This window comes from Cydia amplana, chromosome 9, assembly GCF_948474715.1.
Source record: "Cydia amplana chromosome 9, ilCydAmpl1.1, whole genome shotgun sequence".
Classification (NCBI taxonomy): Eukaryota; Metazoa; Arthropoda; class Insecta; order Lepidoptera; family Tortricidae; genus Cydia; species Cydia amplana.
Window position 1 is genome coordinate 17439806 of NC_086077.1, and position 22096 is coordinate 17461901.

General features: G+C 38.7%; 1 protein-coding gene across 1 annotated transcript in view; it reads right to left on the reverse strand.

Annotated features, from left to right (window-relative positions):
* Positions 1-22096, reverse strand: part of LOC134651257 (uncharacterized) — a 74874-nt gene that overhangs the window by 14610 nt on the left and 38168 nt on the right. Inside the window, exon 3 of the mRNA XM_063506326.1 lies at positions 19233-19372. Coding sequence (XP_063362396.1) covers positions 19233-19372 — 140 coding nt within the window. The remainder of the gene's footprint in view (positions 1-19232; positions 19373-22096) is intronic.

Sequence of the window (22096 nt, forward strand, 5' to 3'; positions counted from 1 at the left end):
TGAAGCCGAGACTGCCGACGGTGTGCGCGTTCGTAATTCGCTGCTCGTCTCTCTCGTACTTGTTCTTGATGAAGACCTCGACCCTCCTGCTCTGATTGTGCTCCATCTCTTTCCCCCCTACGCCTTGTACCCACATTGGTTCAGTGGGTCCGTCGAGCCCGAGTGCGTCCGCCAGTGCCGAGTCGATGATTGTTACTGTGCTGCCCTCGTCTAGTAGGGCGAACGTGTCTATTGCCGTCCGCGGGCCGCGCAGGGTGACTGGTACTATCTTCAGGTACGCTCGGCTCGCACGCGCCGCCGCGCAGGTGACTTGGTTCACTGCAGAGGCCACCACTTCTTCTGGTTTGAGTGTAGGTGGCTCGGCCGGGGCGGCGGGGGCGTACGTCGACGTCTTCTCGTGGTGTAGTAGGTGATGGTGTCGCATAGGGCAGCCTTGCTGGCCGCAGGGCTTCGCACGGCACGCGAAGCGGCGATGTTTGCTAACGAGGCATCGGTAGCAAATGTTGTGTCTCTTGGCCACTTCCCAGCGCTCGTTCGTGTCGATCTTCTTAAATTGCGGGCACGACGGCAGTTGGTGGGTAGCGTGTTCACATAATGGGCACGCCGGCTTCTCTTCTTTTTGTTTCTTGTTAGTGTCGACCGCGGCGGCGTACGTTCGCTCGGGCTTCTTTCTTGCGCTTCTTACTTCTTTATTCTCCGTCGTAACCTCAGGCGGAGCGTAAGGCGTGCACTTGTCGGCTTCGTTGTTTAGAAACTCGGCAATCTTCTTAAGCTCGGGCGTCTCTTCTCTCGTAGCTGCGTAGTCGTACCACTTGTTGCGAAGTATCGGCGTAAGTTTATCGACCATCGATCGCAGTAGCTCCGGGTTGTAGAGGTACTGCGGCTTCTTTAGTATCTCGACAGTCGTGACAGTGTTCGCGACCCGGCTGGCGAATATGCACAGGTCACGTGGGCTGTCGGTGAGGCGCGGTAGTCCTTTGATCTTCTCCAGTTCATTGACGAGGAGAGCGTCCGGCCTTCCGTATCTTCTTTCTAGTGCTTTGATGACGTCATCGGGGTGCGGCTGGCTGATGAGGAGGGCGCTGACGGCCTCCCAGGCGACACCTTTGAGACTTCTTCTGATACGGGCGACGTTTTCACTCGCGGAGAAGCTGGGCGAGGACTCGTTATACGCGGCCTTAAATTGTAGCCACTCGGTGCACAGGCCACTGAAAGTCGGCAGGTCTGGTATGTACTTCTTGTAGGACTTGCTGGCTTGAATGGCTTCTGTGAGTGCGGCGGTTAGCGATGACACGTCCATCGCACGCTCGGCCTTATGTAGTTCCGGCTGCGCGCGTAATTTAGTGGCGCGCGCAGCGGGTTCGTGCGTGTCTTCTACGTGGGCGGGTTCTAATGCGGTCGCTTGTTCTGGTCGGGTATTGAACCAGTCAGCAATTCGTTGCGGAGCGAGGTCCTCTTCATCTTCTTCCGACTCTTCTCTCGACGATGCAAGGTCTATTCTTTCTTGCTGTATCTTCAATAGCTCCGCTTCGGCTCGAATGCGCTTCAACTCCAGCTCGGCTATCCTCTCTTTGGCCTCCAACCCCGCGAGGAGTCTCTTGCTGGAGGCCTTAGATCGGTGTGACCGAGCGGGTCTAGGTGGCTTCTGGGGCGGCGGCATCAGTGCAGCGGCGTGGCGCTCGACGACCGTGGCCGTAATGCTGGCCGCGGGCGTAGCTCTGATGCCCGACGTGTCGGCAGGACCCCCGGCGCTGCTTGCGTTGCCGGTGGTGTGGGCGTCGGCGTTGCTGGTGCGTGGCGTCTCTTCTGCGTCGGGGCGCGTCTTCTTTGTAGCGCCTGTGCCCGACGTGGTGCCTGTGCCCGACGTAGTGCCCGTGCCTGACGTGGTGCCGGTGCCCGACGTAGTGCCCGTGCCCGACGTCGTGCCTGTGCCCGACGTGGTGCCCGTGCCCGACGTAGTGCCGGTCTGGTCGGTGGTGCGCGTTTCCCCGGAGCTCGGAGTCTTGTCGGTGCCATCTGACGAATTTTCTTCTTCTTCTTTGCCGTGGTTGCTTCTTGTTACTACCATCTTGAAATTTTCTTGCTTCAGAGATCCGGCTTCGACGAGGACCAAACAATGTGAGTGTTAGGCCCTATTTTCTTAAATCGTAGCAGGTACGTAGGGGGGGGTGTGGACTGTATAGGCTTCTTGACATAGGCGGGATGAAGTAATGAAACAACGTAGCTGGAGTATCTTCAGATCAGAGGCAGGAGGGTCGAGGTCGGAGAGGGTTTCTTCTTTTCCTTTTAGTGTTTCCTGCTCGGCTGCTGGTTGCGTAATGACGCGGTGCGGGCGGCGCGCGCTTCTTTTATTGGCCTCTATTTTATGTGCCTCGCCCCCCGCACCGCGCATGCCGCGCCTGCGCAGTTCGTACCTGCGCAGTGAGTGCGCGCATGCGCCCTCTCTTTCTTTCGACCCTCTCACTCTCTTTCTTTATTTAAGTAAATTATCTTAAATCCTATATTACACTTGTTTTATTCTAATAAGACTCTACCTAACCTATTTATTTCTTATAAGATTCCTATTGGCAGAGTGAGCCTTTCCTTTGTGGCCCATTCTCTGCCCTATATTCGTATTACTGAGGTATTAAAGACGGAGAGATCATATTTTTATTCTACAATTTAGGTACTTATGTTAACGTCTTAAAACTACTTATTTATTTCACTTATTCTAATTACAATTTTATACCGCGTCGTGTACACCTAATGTATGTTTGTAAGTAATGTTATACCTAGAGCTCTGCTATTTTTTTTATCATGCGGTGAGAATTGAGGTGTACCTATTCCAATTGAAATAACAAATTATGAATTTGTTCTGGATTTGTTTATAACTATCAGAATATGGCGCCAGATCACAGACAAACTAAATTCAGCACGAGTTAACCTGCAGGCAAAGCTCCTTCGAAATCATTTCAAAATACCCATAATTTATTTAATGAAAAAAGCTTTTCAACGGCCTAAAATCTTTCTTTATTCACCTATTACATTATAACACCTAGAACATTCACAAAAAGATACCACAAGTCCATTCACATTCTTTAAACTGGCGAAAAGACAAAAAAATCTAATTTTCGAACGTTTGTCATCACCAACGGAAATTAAACCTTGTTATCTTCCTGTTAAAGCACATTTTAGACGATTACTGTCGTTTATAACAGCCATTTCAGTATATAAATGTCTTTGAAGCTCGGAATGAAATTATTCCGGGATAAGAATCGCTTTAAAATTGGATATGGGATGATGGCAACCGTATTTGGGTTGCGCTTATTTTTAACCAACTTTCCGAAGCAATAAATCCCAAATACAGCCCGATTCGCACTAAGATACGTCAAATATTACGTCTAGAGACGACATGGATTGGATATTGTCCCTAGACGAATATATTCATAAACGATATAGATCGGATATGTCAGTGTCAAACAAGTGTCAAAAGTGATGTTTTTGTTTGAAGAAACGTCACTTTTGACACTGACATATCCGATAATTTAATTATTTATTTACAAACATAAACATATAAAAACAAAAATAATACCTATACAATTAAAATTAACTAAAACTATCTACCTACCTATATACACATATTTACAAATAACAATTGGGAGCTAGCTCGGAGCCGGATGGAAGGGTGCCCAGAAGGCTGGTGGCGTTGCCGCGCTGAATTCATATCGTTTCAATATCTAATATTTGACTATCTTCGAATACGGCTGCGAATCGGGCCACTAGCCTTCTGGCTCCTCTACACGATGGGCCAACGCCGGCCACTCCAAGGGACGCATTTATGCGTTAGAGGGAGCAATTGATACTGCTATCTCATTCTACCGCACGGCTGCGTCCCTTGGAGTGGCCGGCGTTGGCCCATCGTGTAGAGGAGCCATTCCAATGGCCGGTATTATTATTACCTCTCAAGATCTATATATAGCCTCGCTACAACTTACAACGTTCTATTGTCCCAATACAAAAAGCCCTTTGCCCTTGACGTAAATCCCAACAGGACCCATAAGTCTCAAATCGTCCATTTCTTCCGGGCCCCAAACGACTAATAAATCTAACGCTGCCAATTGGCCAATGACGCGAACTTCCAGTTTAAATCGACCGGAACTCAATCGGCTGACCGTAATCACGACCAATTACAAACTTAACATCTGCGGTCGAAGGTGGCGCTCTGTAAGCGCCAATTTCTATTTGTTGTCGTATTTTCCTATTAATAAAATTTGGTAGATAAACAGAACTCCCTATTATACATGTATAGAGTCTGTGCGGAAAGAGAAGAGTCGTAGAATGTATTGGATCTCATACATTTCACTCTTTTCTTTCCGCACAGATTCTACCACGTCAGTTGCAACCAAAAATACGGCGCGCCTGATTGTAAGCGATCACCGTGACTTATGGACACGTGCAACTCCAGGGGTATAGATAATGCGTGATGCTTAAGGTGACAGTCCATTTCCAACCGCAGCTGCTCTACTGTTTATTTTACTATGGCAATTGAGAGTAACAGACGCGTTCAGTACCAGTAGTGCAGCTGCGGTCAGAAATGGAATGTTACCCTTAGCCTCCAGAAGAAAGGCTTGCCCTAACTAATTTAAGCACTGTGCAGAAAATCTAATGGACAAGATCAATGAACTTCTAAAAGAAATTAAAAACTAGCTTAAATCTAAAATAGGCCCTTGAGGCATTGTACCAAGGATGCTGGCGACATTTCCTCGCTGTATCGCAATGCTGATACGTTGTGCGAGGTAGCCGCCAGCTCTTCGGTCACCAGTTACGTCAACCAGACGCTTCGCGATTTCTGCGAACAACTTATGCGCGCTGGGACCCCATGGACCTAGAGTTTCAACTCCAAATGGTACAAAATGGTACTCTCTACCGAGGCTCTTATATTTGTTACGTTTTAAAATTTCGGCGCTTTCCGCCGCCCCGCCCGCTTTTACATTAGTCCGTTGGAGGTGGGACGGTGCCAGTGTGTCTACGCAGGTAGCATCCCACACTAACATCCGTCCCAACCTTTTTTAGTAATACACTGTATATATCTTGTTTGTAAATAAATGACACATTATGTAACAAAAAAAAAAAAAAAAAAAAAAAAAAAAAAAAAAAAAAAAAAAAATGAACTTCTTTAGTCTCGCAAATATCATCATCATCATATCAGCCCTTTGTCGCCCACTGCTGAGCATAGGCCTCTCTTCTAGTACGCCACTTGTCCCGTACTTGTCGCAAATATAGTGATATCTAACGTCCACATGTTTAGAGCATTTGTGGAATAATTGGATTAGGTAGTCATCTTGGCAGCAGACTGGTCATCACTATATACAGAGTAAGAGACTGACGAGCCTTCCAACAGTCCGAATAGCGTGGCTGCAATCCAAAATCGGTCCGTGAATGTCAAAAACGTACAATGTTTAATATTAGGATGCCGTCCATTTGGATGAATCCATTGTAACGGCATCCATTTGGAAGGCTCGTCAGTGGCCTGCTTTAGGTACGAGAAAATTCTATTCAGGTTTTTGCGGGCTACATTTGTAAGTTGGTCCTGTGGTTGACATGTTTATGGGAAAGTGTACGCTATTGTGTTGGGATAAAGGTTGTTGTTGATTGTATTGTGTGGGATTTATTTGTTTGGTTCGTTGATTGCGAGAATCAATTAACGAGGTGTGTTATTGAACCTTTTTGTTGTACAATTTGTTGTTTTTGTGATTTTTATCCGTCTGAAATGGGTTTCAGATTTGTTTAGTTTTTATTGCCTTGTCTAGTCCTTTATTTTCAGCGTGTTACGGTCCTAATAACGAATTCAAAAATCGGCTTTTAAGTTGACTACGGAACCCTAAAATGAGGTGATATATTTTTTGCCGGGACTGTAAAGAAGGAACATACAGATTCATTCATTCATTGAAATATATGAAAATACCTCCTTTCTCTGCTTTTATTCATTACAAATAAAATCGACTATTATTTGTAAAATGTCAATAAGAACTGCTACTTTGATATGTATAAAGAAAGTAAAAGTAATTGGATGTCACTGTTGATTCACTGATACAGGTATATATTTATTTTATTTAAATGTACGCAAAAATATCAAAGGAAGGTATTACTGTACAAAAAAACCGGCCAAGTGCAAGTTGGACTCGCGTTCCAAGGGTTCCGGACATTAACTGCACATTTCTAATAAGTTTTCGTGTCATTAATAGGTAATGAACCATTTTGTGTATTTTTTTTTTTCAATATTTTAGACCCAGTAGTTTCGGAGATAAAGAGGGGGGGGGGGGTCGGACAGACAGACGGACGCACGAGTGATCCTATAAGGGTTCCGTTTTTTCCTTTTGAGGTGTACGGAACCCTAAAAAACACCGCTTAAGGGAGGAATGGAAAGATTTGCATACTGCTGGTAGGCTTCCGTAGCTCAGTTGGTAGTAGCTGACGGATCGATGTTCCGAATGTCGCAAGTTCGAGTCTTGACTTGATGCCAAACTGTTGGAGCGAATAGAACGTTCAAATCTGTTAATTGCTATTACTGCTATTAGTGTCAAATTGTATGTTGCTTTCTTCTTTTTGTCTCTTGTCAACTTTCTTTTTGTCTCTTGTTATTATTTATTGTGTCACAAAACATGTAAGTTGTGGTTGAATAAAGATTTTATCTCTCTATCTAAATCCGTCACTGTGTGTGTCAGTAGCTCCTGAGGTAATAAATAGTATATATGAAGTCTTCTTCAACCTTTTTGATTATCTTTTTATTTATGACACTAATAAGATTCTGACTTTTGATAAATGTCATCATTGCCGCACATTTTCGAACAAATTGGCAAAAGCACTGCTATGATTCATAGAGTGTGTTTCTTTTTGTTGTCGATTATTGGAAATAACTTTTGTTTGAAAATTTATTTTTGTATCTTTTCTTATATTAACGTTACAGCATTCCTGAGAAGTAACTCTACGTGGGATTTCAGGGTTTATCCAATGGCTAAGGCCACCCGGTAAATAAACCGTTCGTCACTACTAACATGTATAAAAACTTTTGCAGCACAATCACCCAATGGGAAGTAAATTAGACACATTTAAGGTTAACTGGAAGAGATCCCTTAAAGCTTAAAGGGATAAGTTCACCTTTGTACTAATGACGAATGTTATTTTTCCTGTTTTGTTCTGATTTTTGTAGAGTCTGTGCGGAAAGAGAAGAGTCGTGGATTGTATTGGGCCCCATACATTCCACGACTCTTCTTTTTCCGCACAGACTCTACAATAAAGTGTTTTACTACTACTACTTAACGGTAAATCAGTGTCAATGTCCCGGGTACGTTTTGAATTTTTTACAGCATGCAGCAATGCTCCAAAATTGTTACAATTAGAATGTTACCTATCAAGTTAACATGTGGCTAAAGTTTGCGAATATATGCTGACCGCGGTACATGGAAGTTCGTAGTTGGGTCAATTTCTGAACACGATTTTTTTTCTGTCCGTGATGAAAATCGCGGGTTAGCATCAGATAATACTTACCATTTTTTTTTTACATAAAGAAGTCACACTTTCACACCGAGTTCCATATGAATTCACTGATTAATTGGTTTTTAGAGTACACTTAAAAATACCTAAAGGCTCAAATTACTGCTCCCGTGCCCTGTCCGGAATCTACTTTTGAGCATAATGAAAAATCCTACGAAAAATTCTACATTAGTATCACTAATTTAGTGTCAAATACTTAAACTAGATGATATTTACTATCACTGAGCACATACACTATTAACTTCATTGTGGTAAATAACTCGTGATCGATGTTTAAATTTTGTCCGAGCGCGCGAGTACAATTTCGTCGGCAAAACTCACAGGGCTCTGACAGCCGACGTCTGTATTCGAACCGCCTCGTGTCACGCCTCACCTGTACTGGCAGTATTCGGCTGTCTTTCAAAGCAAACGGATGTACGGAGCCGTGGCGTGTTTGAGCAAATCGCGTAAGTATTTCGGAATCCGGGTGGGCGACAATTTTTTTCTAATTTCGATGCCCCTTATAAATTTTATTTTCCACATAGCTTTTCAATAACAATTGTCATATTTAGGAGCCCTTTATGTATCTTTATGTAAGCGATAACATAACAGTTTGGTCAAACTCGATTTAAATTTTTGGCGAATTTTTTTATTACGAATTCTAATTTCCGTGCCCTAATTCCCATAGCAAATTTACCTAAAACAGCTGATTAAGTGGCACGGGAATTAGAAAGTATTACATTTATTGTCAACAAATCTTTTATTGGGGGCACTTTAAGTTAATTGGCAATGTTTACGTTATATTATTATTACATTTATGTATATTGGCATTGAATATATATTATATGTAATAATAATATGACGTATATCTTTCTATTTTGCATTTAAGGAAATCTTAAAGAATGCACAAAAATTTGTGAACGGTTTTTTAGTATAAGTACTATAGTACATACAGGGTGGACCCGAATAACCCGGGCAATTTTAATACGTAAGGTAAGGTGGGGTAAGACGACACCGGGGTAAGACTATCACTTGTATGGAATCCTTGTACTGTTAGTCTTGCCCCACCTTACCTTATTCATTGATCATATTATAACATTAAAATATTATATAAACATAAAACTATTTCTGGAATTATTACATATTATAATACCTGTACCTAAGGTTACATGAAACAAAATGAATCAAATTTGCAATGTTTTTTTTTTGTAAATTTGACAGCTGACAGCGTATACCGTATAAAGTTTAAATATCTGGGAGACCGAGCTTTGCTTGAAAAACATATACCTACCTAAAAACTCAAAAATGCGCGTTTTCCCAGAGATAACACCTAGCTAGATCGATTTTTCACCCCAAAAAACCCTCATATATGATCAAATTTCATTCGAAATCGTTAGAGCCGTTTCCGAGATCCCCGAAATATATACAAGAATTGCTCGTTTAATAGATTAGTTGTTATAAATTAGCTTTTCTAATACAAGAAAAAATAAATATATATCCTATTCTTACTATATTATAAATGCGAAAGTATCTCTGTCTGTCTGTCTGTTATCTCGTCACGCTTAAACCGCTGAACCAATATCATCTTGATGATATTTGGCATGGAGATAGTTTGAGGCCCGGGGAAGAACAAAGGATCTGGGGGCACGGCAGTGCCGCCGCCAAGTCGAGCAAAACAAAGTGGCACGGCCGTACCATCAAATCTCAATAACATTCTATCAAAATAACATTTAATGCACTTTACAATCCCTTAGTTTTGTCACTGACACAATCACTCACGATCATCATTATTTTAAGGTACTTCTAGCATACCCAAATTTGAAACGTAATTTGGTTTTAGCTTTTTAAGCCAATAAAAATCTAATAATACTGCAATATTAGTCACGTTCTAAAGATCTAATAACTGCATAAATAAGTTTGTAATCCCATAGAAATATATGCGATAACAACGTTACCTTTTAGTTCTTACAATTAGTAGGGAAAGTAAAGGTACACTACGACGTACGATGTGAGTATGAATAAAGATGTGTATACATAGTATCAGTATGGTATGGGTATGATTACCTGAAAAGAAGGACAGCCTACAAAAAGAGATGGGATCCTATCAAAAACATTACATGTAAAAAGATGCAAGTCTCGCAACGCAGTTCTTCTACTACAAAAAAGTTTTGAGATGTAATGGGAAACCAAGTCGGTTATTTTAGTCAGTGCCAGGGGGTATTAAAATCGTAATACTATTAGATACCTTATTAGGGTTCCGTAGCCAAATGGCAAAAAACGGAACCCTTATGGATTCGTCATGTCTGTCTGTCTGTGATAGTCTTACCCCACCTTACCTCATATGTGGTCAAACAATTTTTTGTGTTATGAATTTATGAAGGCAGCATATTCGATTTCTTCAGATTAACTTACACAATAACTTCTTCTCACTGTGCCCCTATTTACTTATTTCTTAGTATCATTTCCTATACGGCCATATACCAGATCATACACCTTGTACCTATCTACATGCAGATACATCATGACACTTTTTAATTTAATGAATAGTTTTGTATGTATATGTAAGTAGGTATTGTTTTGAAATATGTACATTTTACTAAGAAAGAGAGATTAGTTGCCATTAAAATCAAGGAAACGATTAGTCAAATACGTAGTTTTTAGTGTATCATACTTTCGTAGATTTGTCGTCCGAAACTAAAATTAAAGAAGGTAAATATGTTCGATGCCGCTTCAGTATGGTTAAAGTACATTATTGTAGATTAAAATATACATAAATAATAGTTTTAACTACCAAAATAAGTTAAGAAAACAATTCCTGTGCCATGTTCTAATTTCCGTGCTAGTAAAATCTAATTCCCATGGACACACTAATTCCCGTGCCCTGACCAAAATTTTAAATTGAAATAACTTTTATAGTTTTATGAATATTTTTACCCCATAAGAAAATTAATGTTTATTATATTTTTTATCAAATTATCAGCATAATTTTTTTTGTGTAATGTTAGTATTTCAAAATTCCATGGGAATTAGACAAAAATGCTCGTTTGGTGAAATTGACCCAGTTGGTACCCAAATCTCAGTTGCATACAGTTCGGAGTTTACTTTACTATGTAACATCTGATACTACTGTAGCCGTAAAAGTAAATGAGCATAGAAATTTAAATGACAATTCGATTTGAGTTTCAAAAAGGAAGCGATACCTACTTATACGATTTTCGCATAAGTACATTTTGTATGTAGGTACAGTCAACCTATCTGAGTCCTGAACCACTATATCTCTGCGGTTACCCGAAGTTGATATTTTTTATCATGCGTTAAAATTCATACATGCCTTTAATAGGTAATTTGGTAAGAAATTACCTATTAAAGGCATGTATGAATTTTTGAATTTAATGTAATTGATGACTATTAATATTTATTTGCTTGATTGACATAATTGAATTTGTTCCAGTTTTTGTAACGTTGACATGTAATCTTTATAGTATAACAGTACACTCGTAACGAGTACACTCGTAACATAGCATGCATAATAACATTACTTATAAGCGCCTTCGTTTATTAGACTGTAGGCTTATTTGTGAATAAAATTGAATAAAATAAAGAACCTTGTCGCTTTAACTACTAGATACCTACATGACATACATCACTCAATATATAAGCACTGTCGTAGAAGATAAACAAATTGATTGATAATGACATGGTTCTATGTGATCCAGGCGGCCTAGCCAAGCTGACGATCGCCTTGTGTCTCTCTAGCACTCATCCAAATTAGTGCGACAGTGACAGTTGCGTTTCGATCGCTACGGAGCGTAAGCGATCGGCACGTTGGCTACGCAGCCAGGAATCAAATTGGGTGACTTTAGCTGATTCTGAGTTGAAATAACCGTTAACCCAAGAGTTGTTAGTTGTTGGAAAAAAAGTAAATGGTGCCTTTAAAATTATATTTATTTAAATCTGCATGAACCTGTCAAAATAATTTAATATTATAATATACATATATGGCAGGGCTACGTATATGGTAATAATACTGTTTAGTAAAGCCATTTCTACATTTGTTAAATGTGTAAATGTAATGTGTAAATGTATGTGTGTAAATGTGTAAATTCGATTAACTTCGATTGTTAAATGTATTTTATAAGGTTTAACATTAACGAATAGAAAGCCGTATTTTACGTAATACAAGTATAATGTCACGTCACTGACTTATTCGACTGAGTTTAGTTTGAACTATTGTTTCAAGTTCCCAAGAAATTTGGTAAAGTTCCAAGGCTTTATTTTAGTACGTTATTTGAACAACAGGCTTGAGTACATTTGACTTTAGTTCCTCAAAGAATGTCAGAATGGAATACATTACATTACATTACTTACATTAAGTTAGAGCCGGTGTAGCTTTATTTGACGTTCATAAGCGTAATATGCCTACTTGATAAACTATCTTTATCTTTATCATGTATGCCATTTAGTATACCACACTTCCAATACAAAGATATATAAAGGATTTAAAAAATACATTGATTAGTGACGATCACAATACATGTACGAATATGTACATACAACAGTAGCAAGAAAAGAAGAGATCATGAAGACATCATGAACCAAATTTGGACCCAAAAGTATTGTTTGTCACTTAGATTACATATTAAAACACTGAGGGTAGCCTATACTTGCCCATATTTAAGCCGCTTAAGATGATATTCAGTGGGTAACTGCTTCTCAATGCTAATGTAGTCCCCATTTTCCTCCAGAGAATAAAATAAGGACAATATTTGTGCGGAGAAACGATCAAAATATGCCGCTCCTCTCCTCTTAAAACTGTATTAACGCCCGTAACCAATGAAATCAATCCTAATTAGAAAGTCAAGTTCACAGTGACCAGTTGAAGGCAAACTTCGGCTTTGGCAGGCTAGGCTAGGGGTAATGATGATTTTACTGCATTCATCGCGAGCGAACTACAGTGTAACTGTTACTCAGCCGTTTAACCAACCGCTAAAAGCAGGTATTTTCCGCTTTTACCAACAATTAATCTGTCACGCGCCGCCACTGACTTCCCTACTTCCTCGTTTCGGAGTCACGTCGAAATTAAAAATGGCCGCGAAATTACCGGGGTGTCAACCCTGACGAATTTCGTGCGTTGACGCTTCCGGGTTGAGTTATGTTTTTGATATATTTTGTATTTTTTATTCAGTATAATTATGGCGTTAAATTTTGTGGCAGCTTAAATTAAAAATAAATTAGATTTATGCATGTGAACATTGATATACAAAAATGGGTCACAGAATTTCGGAGTACCATTGCTATACGCCCGGGTTTTTTTGTTTTGAACATTAATCCGTACTTCTTTGATTATTTTATTGCTGTGTGGTAAGAGGTTAAAGAATACATCTTAGGAACGAGTTGTAGTGTATAGTCAGCATCAAAAGTTACTGATTAGATAAATCATATCCGCCCTCGGCCACTTTCTTTAGAATGTAAATCTAATTTATCATTAAAAAGTTATTAATATTCTTATTACTCGTAGCACAAATCACCAGCACCAAATAAATTCGATGGAGATGCATGACAATGAATGACGTAAAATAAAAAGTTCGAACCACCATCCGGTTCGTTAAATTCTCCAACAAATTCGTTTCTTAGCGTGCCTTCTGTAAATGTTCTCATAATGTACACCCATCATGAGTTTCCCGAGCGTGGGAGCTCTTAATCATTTAAACCGAGCCAAATGTCAGGCAACCTATTCCCTATCAGCAGGCGAAGCTAGGTATAAAGGGAACCAGTGTCTCGTGACCTTTATGTACACCCAGTATGACCGTATTGTAACTGCACCCAGCTTGAGTCTCACGAGCGTTGGAGCTCTTAATTATTTGAACCGAGCTAAATGTCAGGCAACCTATTCCCTATCAGCAGGCATAGCTTAGGTATAAAGGAAACCATCAGTGTCTCGTGACCTTAATGTACCTACAACCGTATGAGTTTCACCAGCGTAGGAGGTTTTAATTAGTACATTTCATTCGATAGCGTGACGAGCGTTCGCGTTTGCATTATGTCTTTTTCTGTATAGGATTTTGAACAGCGCGCCAAGCGGGACGTTTTGGAAACTTAAGATCCCGTACAAAATGACACTTAACGCAAACGCGTACGTCACGTCACGCTATCGAATGAAAACACTAGGGGTACAGAGGCGAGCGCTCGTATAGCGATGGCATCTATACCCGTGGTTGACTCTAACGAAGTATTCAAACGCCAAAATAAATGACAGAACTTTGTATAATTTAAATGGCACATTCGTCATTTTTAATATAATTCAAGAAGATATTATAAGGCTTATTTGGCAGATAATTAATAACGGCGTATTATTATTATAAACATTTGGTATACAGGGTGTTTACTGTAACAGGAGCAATAAATTAAACTGTAGGCTGTACTCCTCAAACTAACCAACATTTGTTCAGCAACTTTTGAAAATAACTCGTTTTAATTTTTAATTACACTTTTAAGTTTATTCTAAGACGCAATGTATTGCAAATTTTGTTATGTTTAAAGCGTGACAAGCAACGTCAAACACACTGATATCAGCGTACATTGAATGCAATATTTATTTTTTATGAAAAAGAGGAAGTCTAAAGGATTCATAATTTTTTAAAGTTGCTGAACAAATGTTGGTCAGTTTGAGGAGTACAGCCTTTAGTTTAATTTATTGCTCCTGTTACAGGAAGCACCCTGTATAATTTATAAAGTGTTGTTAATTTAGATTGTTGAAACGCTGAGTGTGTACTTTCCTAAATTTAAATACTGGCATATTCAAAATTAATTATTTAATTACGTATATTAATTAATATGATACGAAAATGACACGAACCGTAGAGCAGCTTGCTCACGTTTAAGGTACGGTTCCGATTATGACTACACCATTATTGTGGCAATATTGCAGCGCTACATTACTGTTCGACTGCCTTCTGCCACAAACGTCAAAATCCGGGCAGTAACAACATCGATTATGACGTTTGCGGCAGTATACCTATGCAGTCGACAGTAATGTCACGATGCAATCCTGCTGCAGTCGACTGCATTACTGTAGGAAATGTCAAAAGGGTAATTTTATCGGGAATTTTGTATCAGATTTAACGTACGTTTTTCATCTCCGGCAGGACTCGAACTTGCGACCATTGGAACACCGCTCCAATCGCTTCTGCCAACTGAGCCACGGAGCGTACCTGGCGGTCTAGCATGTTGCGTTCTGGCACGCGAGTCTATACTTGAAGTCGCGCTTGAACTCATGCTAGACCGTCAGATGTGTACGAATTTTTCCATTCCTTCCCTCAGTCCATTCATTCAATTCATTCATTTAATTTTTCCTTTAATTTTATCGCTCGCAGACGTTTCTGCTTGATAAAAATTAGTTTAATACGTCAAGTATTATAACATTATATTAAAAGCGGTTTTGTAAGCTGTACGCAACAATGGTTTAACTTACGAATGTTGTCAGCAAAAAGCCATGTTGAGACCTAAACCCATTTCGTGAAACAAAGCAATCATGGTCGGGCCATTTGGCGTCGAACGGCCACGCGTTATGCCGCTATCGAAAATTCTGGCATTTTGCTGGTAATACGATTGTAATAAAATGTAACGCTTACCCTAGAATTTTGCTGAAGTAAAAGTAAAGGTTGGGTGATTTTCAATTCGTATTACTGTAATTTTAATAACAAAACCTCAGTGAGACACTGACATACTAAATAGGTGAGTTTATTAAAACGGGTCACTCACGTCTAAAATAGCTCGACATGTTTCGCTCCGTCTCACGTATTCGCTTTATTGTTTCATTTCGTACTGAGAAGCTCATCGGAAGCTGGCGTTGGTGGACCGGCGCATACCGATTTTTGACTTAAAATAAGTGAGTGACCCGATTGAATAAATTCAATATGTCATATTATAACTTCGTTGTAGGTATACAAGAGAAACTATTACCTATTAATTTCATTATTTTTATTCATGCCTCATGCCCACCACGCATTAAAGATTACCCACATTCAGATGCAGCGTTGCTGTGCAGCATTGCTGCCCACTGCATTGCTGCAGGATATGTCAATCCAGGACATTGATATTGAATTAGACATTTCCTGCAGTAGTTTAACAATGTAGTTTTTTTTAGCAACGCTGCAGCAGTAACACTGGTGCAGTCTCAATCCGAATGTAACCTTAACACAAACAAAAGAACCGTTACATTTCCAACGTTGCTGTCAATCTCGTCGTTCTTATCACAACGTTATTAACGCCATCTATCGAGGAGATTGACAGTTACTATTGTTTAGGTCGAGTATGTCACTTTCTTAGGAGGTCACTTTCGAGTTAGGTCACGTTCTGAGCACGTCACATTCTGAGTTCGTCACTTTCTGAGGTCATCACATTCTGAGTACGTCACTTTCTGAGAACGCCAATTTCTGAGGACGTCACATTCGGAGTACGTCACTTTCTGAGTACGTCACTTTTTTAGCATGCACGTGCAACGTGCGCCTGCACGAACAATGGATACCAGCAATCATATTAGCTGTACGGCATACGTCCGCTTTTATGTATGACATACAGGTTACTATAATATATAGTACCTATACAAAAACAGAGAAACAGGATAATCTCGACCCACTTTATTTCTTTATTTTTATCTTCTTTCACGTCATCTTCCATGACTCGAGTCGTTATTAAATATAAAGATATATAAAGACCATCAAATACCACAAATATTCAGCAACGAATTTTTTTGCCCTTATCGCCATGTTCGCCTGTCATCTACAGAAGACAATCCGTTTTTTCTACATCTAAAGACAAATAGAAAACAACAAAGAAAAATATTCAATTATTGCTATAGGTAGAATAGTATAGTAATAATATCTGGGAGACCGGGCTTTGCTCGGAAAACATGTAAAAACTCAAAAATGCGCTTTTACCCAGAGATAACGTCGGTGCGAATAAAAATTCGCTATGTGTTTTTTTTCTCTAATTCCTTTTTCAATTTCCCGTCGACCTATATCAATACATAAAAATACAAAAAATAGCTAGGTGATTTTTTTGCACATAACGAAATTAAATGCCTTGTTTTCCCGTCGAGGGTGATGGCGATAATGTTTCACATGACGATTTATTGACCCTAAAATCCGCTATGTATCATTTCTCGTGCTACGTCACTTTGGCAACAAATCGCTATGTGTAAACTTTACACATGACGATTTTAAGTGAACTAAATTTAAGTCGCTATGTAGCAAAATTCTGGTTAAAATAATTTATATTGTAAAAATTTACGAAAATAACTGTTTATTTTCTGCATAAGTATCATGTAAAAACCATTGATCTACCAGAAAAAAAATACAGGTGCAACAAATATATTAAAAACAGGAAAATAAACAGTTTTTTTGTCTCCTGTAAAGTAGCTAAAAATACATGGCGATTTTTTTATTCGCACCGACGATAAGACCTAGCTAGATCGCTTTTTCGCCCCCGAAAACCCCCAGAAAGTAAATCTGATCGAAATCGTTAGAGCCGTTTCCGAGATTCCCGAAATTTATTTATAAATTAATAAATAAATAAACAAAAATCGCTCGTTTAAAGGTATTAGATAGATAATACCGAATGCATAGCTCTAGTCAAATGTACCCCTAGTGTTAATTTCATTCGATAGCGTGACGTGATGTACGTGTTTACGTAAGTGTCATTTTGTATGGGATTTCGAGTATCCAAAACGCTTGGCGCGCGGAAAAAATAAGACATAAGGGTAACATTCCATTTCTGACCGCAGCTGCACTACTGGTACTGAACGCGTCGCTGTTACTGTCAATTTCCATAGTAAAATGAACAGTAGTGCAGCTGCGGTTGGAAATGGACTGTCACCTTAACGCAAACGCGAACGCTTGTCACGCTATCGAATGTACACTAGAGATTCTGTGAGAGTTACTAATAGGAATAATCTGTACCTGGTGAACAATGGTTGACCTTAATATCTTTGATATCAGCCATGTATAGCCATTTAATAGTAGATGGAAGAAAGATGGTATCTATATCAAATAACACAGAACCATTCGGCACAATAGCTGCAAATCCAATATATCCGGGATACTACGTATGTATAGAAATGAACGGAATTTATCCAACATTGTAGGGACTTTATTGAAATCGGATTACGACGCAGTCGAGATATCAAATACATAGTAGGAATGGCAGATATAGCAGATTCTCTTAAAATTTAACATACCTAATAATATATAATAAATAGAAACTTAATATCAAAATACGAGTAAACTTAAAAATTATTGATAATTTTATTTATCGCAAGAAAAACGTTAATATAGGATATCAGAAAACAGTAAAGAAGAGGCGGTTCACAATTTTATTAAATCTTTCTTATCATTTTCCTTATTTGTTCGTATATTGGTCCCATTTATATCGGAGAATAAGAATTATATATAATAGGTATGTAGGTATTAAGGAAGACTATTCTAAAAAATAAAAAAGTACTCTTTCGTTAAGAGTTCCTGGCTTAATTTGACCCTGCTTATTTTAATGATATCTACTCGTACTAGTGATTAAAAAACTAACAATCTGCATATTTTGTTTGTTAAAGGTACCATATTTTATTTTATCCAGTACAAGCTTAAATTCTCATGTGAACTTTAATTGATCATCTCTTTGGAACTTATTTTTTTATCAATTGCTTTAATTTAGCTACGCTGCAGTCGCTGAACCAAAATTTCCCCAAACTTTTACAATGCTTGATGCAAATATTATATTACACACAAAATAGAAATACTAGGAATTGTTCAATTGAATTTGGTATTATTCTGCAATCGGCAGCTGAAGTATTTCCAAAGGATCAAGCACATTTTAACAACTCTCATTTCATTGCTAGTTATATTCGTGTACACAATAAAATTCCAAGCGTTGTTTTTACTGAAAACATATTTCTGACGAAATATTTTGGCATTGCCATTTGATAAGAGCTGAAAGTAATAATTTTCAGAAACGAACAGATTCAACAATAAGTTTTAGCCCGATCCAAATAACGGTTTTGAAATGGTTTTGATACGACCTTGACAATCGTTTTGGTGATTGGCGCGCATCTCACGCAAGACTTCCACTTCATTTCGCATGCAGCAATCAGCGTGAGCGATCTTCAAGGTCGTATCAAGGTAAGATCAAAACCATAACAAGTTGTTTAATCTGAATCGGCCTCCATGACTTGCCGGGTTAATTTAATAATAAGAAGTGTTAGACCTTCGTTTCTCGATTTCTTAAATTGCCTCTTCAACCCCAAGTTTCAGTCGCTTCTTTTATAGGTGTCTTATGAAACAGTAAATTAACTAGCAGTAAGAATAAAGTTGGATGACTCGTACATCCATATTCGAAATTTAAGATACGTCAAATATCTAGTATTGAAACGACATGGATCGGATATGGCTGTAGTATTGACCGGATCAATTTAAATATGCTCTGTAGCTTCAGACCCACTTCCAAAATTGACTCAAGCGTCGAAAGTCTAGCCTTCTCAGTATGAGCGGATATGAGTGGAGAGTTCTTTTCCTTCCTTTTTTACCTTTTAGGGAAAAGTTCGCCTTTGTACATATACCTACTGACATCTTTTACTTTGTTTTGTCTATTTAGTGTGATTTTTTTTTACATATGTGCAATAGAGTGACACATTTACATAATATCACTTACAAGAAACAATAATGCCTTACCTCCTGTGGTTCGGAATCCACGAACCAATCTATCGTAGCTGCAGGCAGCGAATAGTCTGACGTGCAGTTTATGAGCGCCTGCTCACCCGTTTGCACTAGCGTCGGGAGGCCCGTGATGAGTGGGTCGTACTCTGGTAGTACTGGAACAAGGAGAAAGTAGATAAAAAACTTTTAAAAACAACGGGTTGCACTCAGGGAGTGCCGGCAGAAGTGAAAACTCAATGACTAGTGCAAAATGCACTATGTATAATTGAGGTTAACGCCATCTAGCGTCAGCGTTAATTACTTGAAACCCCTAAGCACATCACTGTTAGTACTCGAGTTATATTAATACCAGTTAGAGCGAAACTCACTAGATGGCATTTAAATCAATAAAGAAAAACTCGATGACATTACATGTAACAGTTTTTCATGTAATGTCATTGAGTTTTTCTTTATTGATTTAAATGCCATCTATGAGTGGCCATCTAAATCTTACGGTCACGTGATCGTCTTACGCTGTCTCGAGTTTAACATTTTTTCAGTGCCCAGCACAGAAAAGAAGAAAGAAAGAAGTTTTCACTTCAAAAAGGTGTAAAACCTTAGTAGCAGTAAATAGCCCATTTTAGTACCGTCCACGCAAACTAAAAGTTTAATATAGTCTGTCAAGCTAGATATCCTACCAAAGTAAAGCAAACTAAAGTATGGTGTCCCTAGGAAACGAACAAAAAGCAGCAATGAACATCGAATAACGATGAAATGTAAACAAAACTGTTCCACAGATAAGATAATATAAATGACACACGATTTTCGAACAATTCAAACGTAATGTTGAACCCGCGGTTTTGAAATTTGCCGCCTTTAAGTATCTACTGACACGATTTGCTTGACCAAGTATAGTTTAGTGATAAGATAAAGTGAGAGAATAGTTTTATGGTATAGTACTTTATTTTTAGAAATCCCCACCCTGTGGAGGGAGGAAAACTAGGTCTTGCCGGTATAGCTAGTAAAAAATAAATGAATAAAGTGGCACCAACTGTCCTGAAAAATAAACTAGAGTATAAAAATAAACGCGTTGGAACAAGTTCGTTCAATAGGGTTGTTAAAAAGTTTTATAAAACGATGGTGACATCGTTTTATTGTCTTCAAGTGTACTTACTAATATTATAACATTTCCAATATTATAAAATCCCCACCCTGTGGAGGGAGGAAAACTAGGTCTTGCCGGTATAGCTAGTAAAAAATAAATGAATAAAGTGGCACCAACTGTCCTGAAAAATAAACTAGAGTATAAAAATAAACGCGTTGGAACAAGTTCGTTCAATAGGGTTGTTAAAAAGTTTTATAAAACGATGGTGACATCGTTTTATTGTCTTCAAGTGTACTTACTAATATTATAACATTTTTAATCATACACGTTATACGTGTAATGCATTTAAGTTTCGTTTCATATAAAAATACATTAATAAAAGCAATATTGCATGCTACATACTTAAATCAAACAATTCAAGAATATGCTTTCAAAATGAAATATTTGAATTTGCTCCAAAATTATTTTGCCTGAACGAAATTAATTTCTTTTGTCTGGCAGCAATTTTACTGGAGGTTTTAAATGCTGTTATTCAGTTTGTCACATGAACAGAGAATAACAAAGTATTTTCACAAAATTGCATAGAAATAAAATACCTACACGTAATTTTCGAATTCATTTTAAAGCTAGATAAGCCCATTCCGAGTTAACAAATTAATACTGTTTTGATATTTGATATGACCGTCAGCAAATATCTCACGCGGACATTTCATTGCATTTGGCGTGCACCAATCAGAGTAGGCTAATAACGCTGCCTAATTGGTGCTCACGATCAAGGTCGTAAGAAAAGATGAAATGAAAACTACGGAGTCAACTCTAATTAAACACATTGTCATGGTTTTGATCTGGTTTTGATACGTCCTTGACAATCGTCTTGGTGTTAGGCACAAATTTCACTTACGACTTCCATTTCAAATGCACCAATCAGCGTGAGCGATCTTCAAGGTCATCAAATAACATCACAATCGTAACATACCGTTAAATCTAAATCGGGCTATTAAATCAAAAGCAGCCTTAGAACTCCCTAGTGTTGCGGGTCTATGGCCAACGGTCGTTTCGTCGCCTCCTATATCAAAAAAAAGCGGCCAAGTGCGAGTCGGACTCGCCCATGAAGGGTTCCGTATTTAGGCGATTTATGACGTATTAAAAAAAAACTACTTACTAAATCTCATTCAAACCAATTTTCGGTGGAAGAATGCATGGTAATGTACATCATATATTTTTTTTAGTTTTATCATTCTCTTATTTTAGAAGTTACAGGGGGGGGGGGGGACACACATTTTACCACTTTGGAAGTGTCTCTCGCGCAAACTATTCAGTTTAGAAAAAAATGATATTAGAAACCTCAATATAATTTTTGAAGACCTATCCATAGATACCCCACACGTATGGGTTTGATGAAAAAAAAAAATTTGAGTTTCAGTTCTAAGTATGGGGAACCCCCAAAATTTATTGTTTTTTTTTCTATTTTTGTGTGAAAATCTTAATGCGGTTTACAGAATACATCTACTTACCAAGTTTCAACAGTATAGTTCTTATAGTTTCGGATAAAAGTGGCTGTGACATACGGACGGACAGACAGACAGACAGACAGACAGACAGACAGACAGACAGACAGACAGACAGACATGACGAATCTATAAGGGTTCCGGTTTTTGCCATTTGGCTACGGAACCCTAAAAAGAAAAATAATATTTTTCAATTTTTTATTTTAAAGCTAGAGAGTAAAAATGGCCCCCGGCAATTTGCATGTTCGTAACTGCTTGAAAGTTAAACCCAGACCTGGATTTAATAA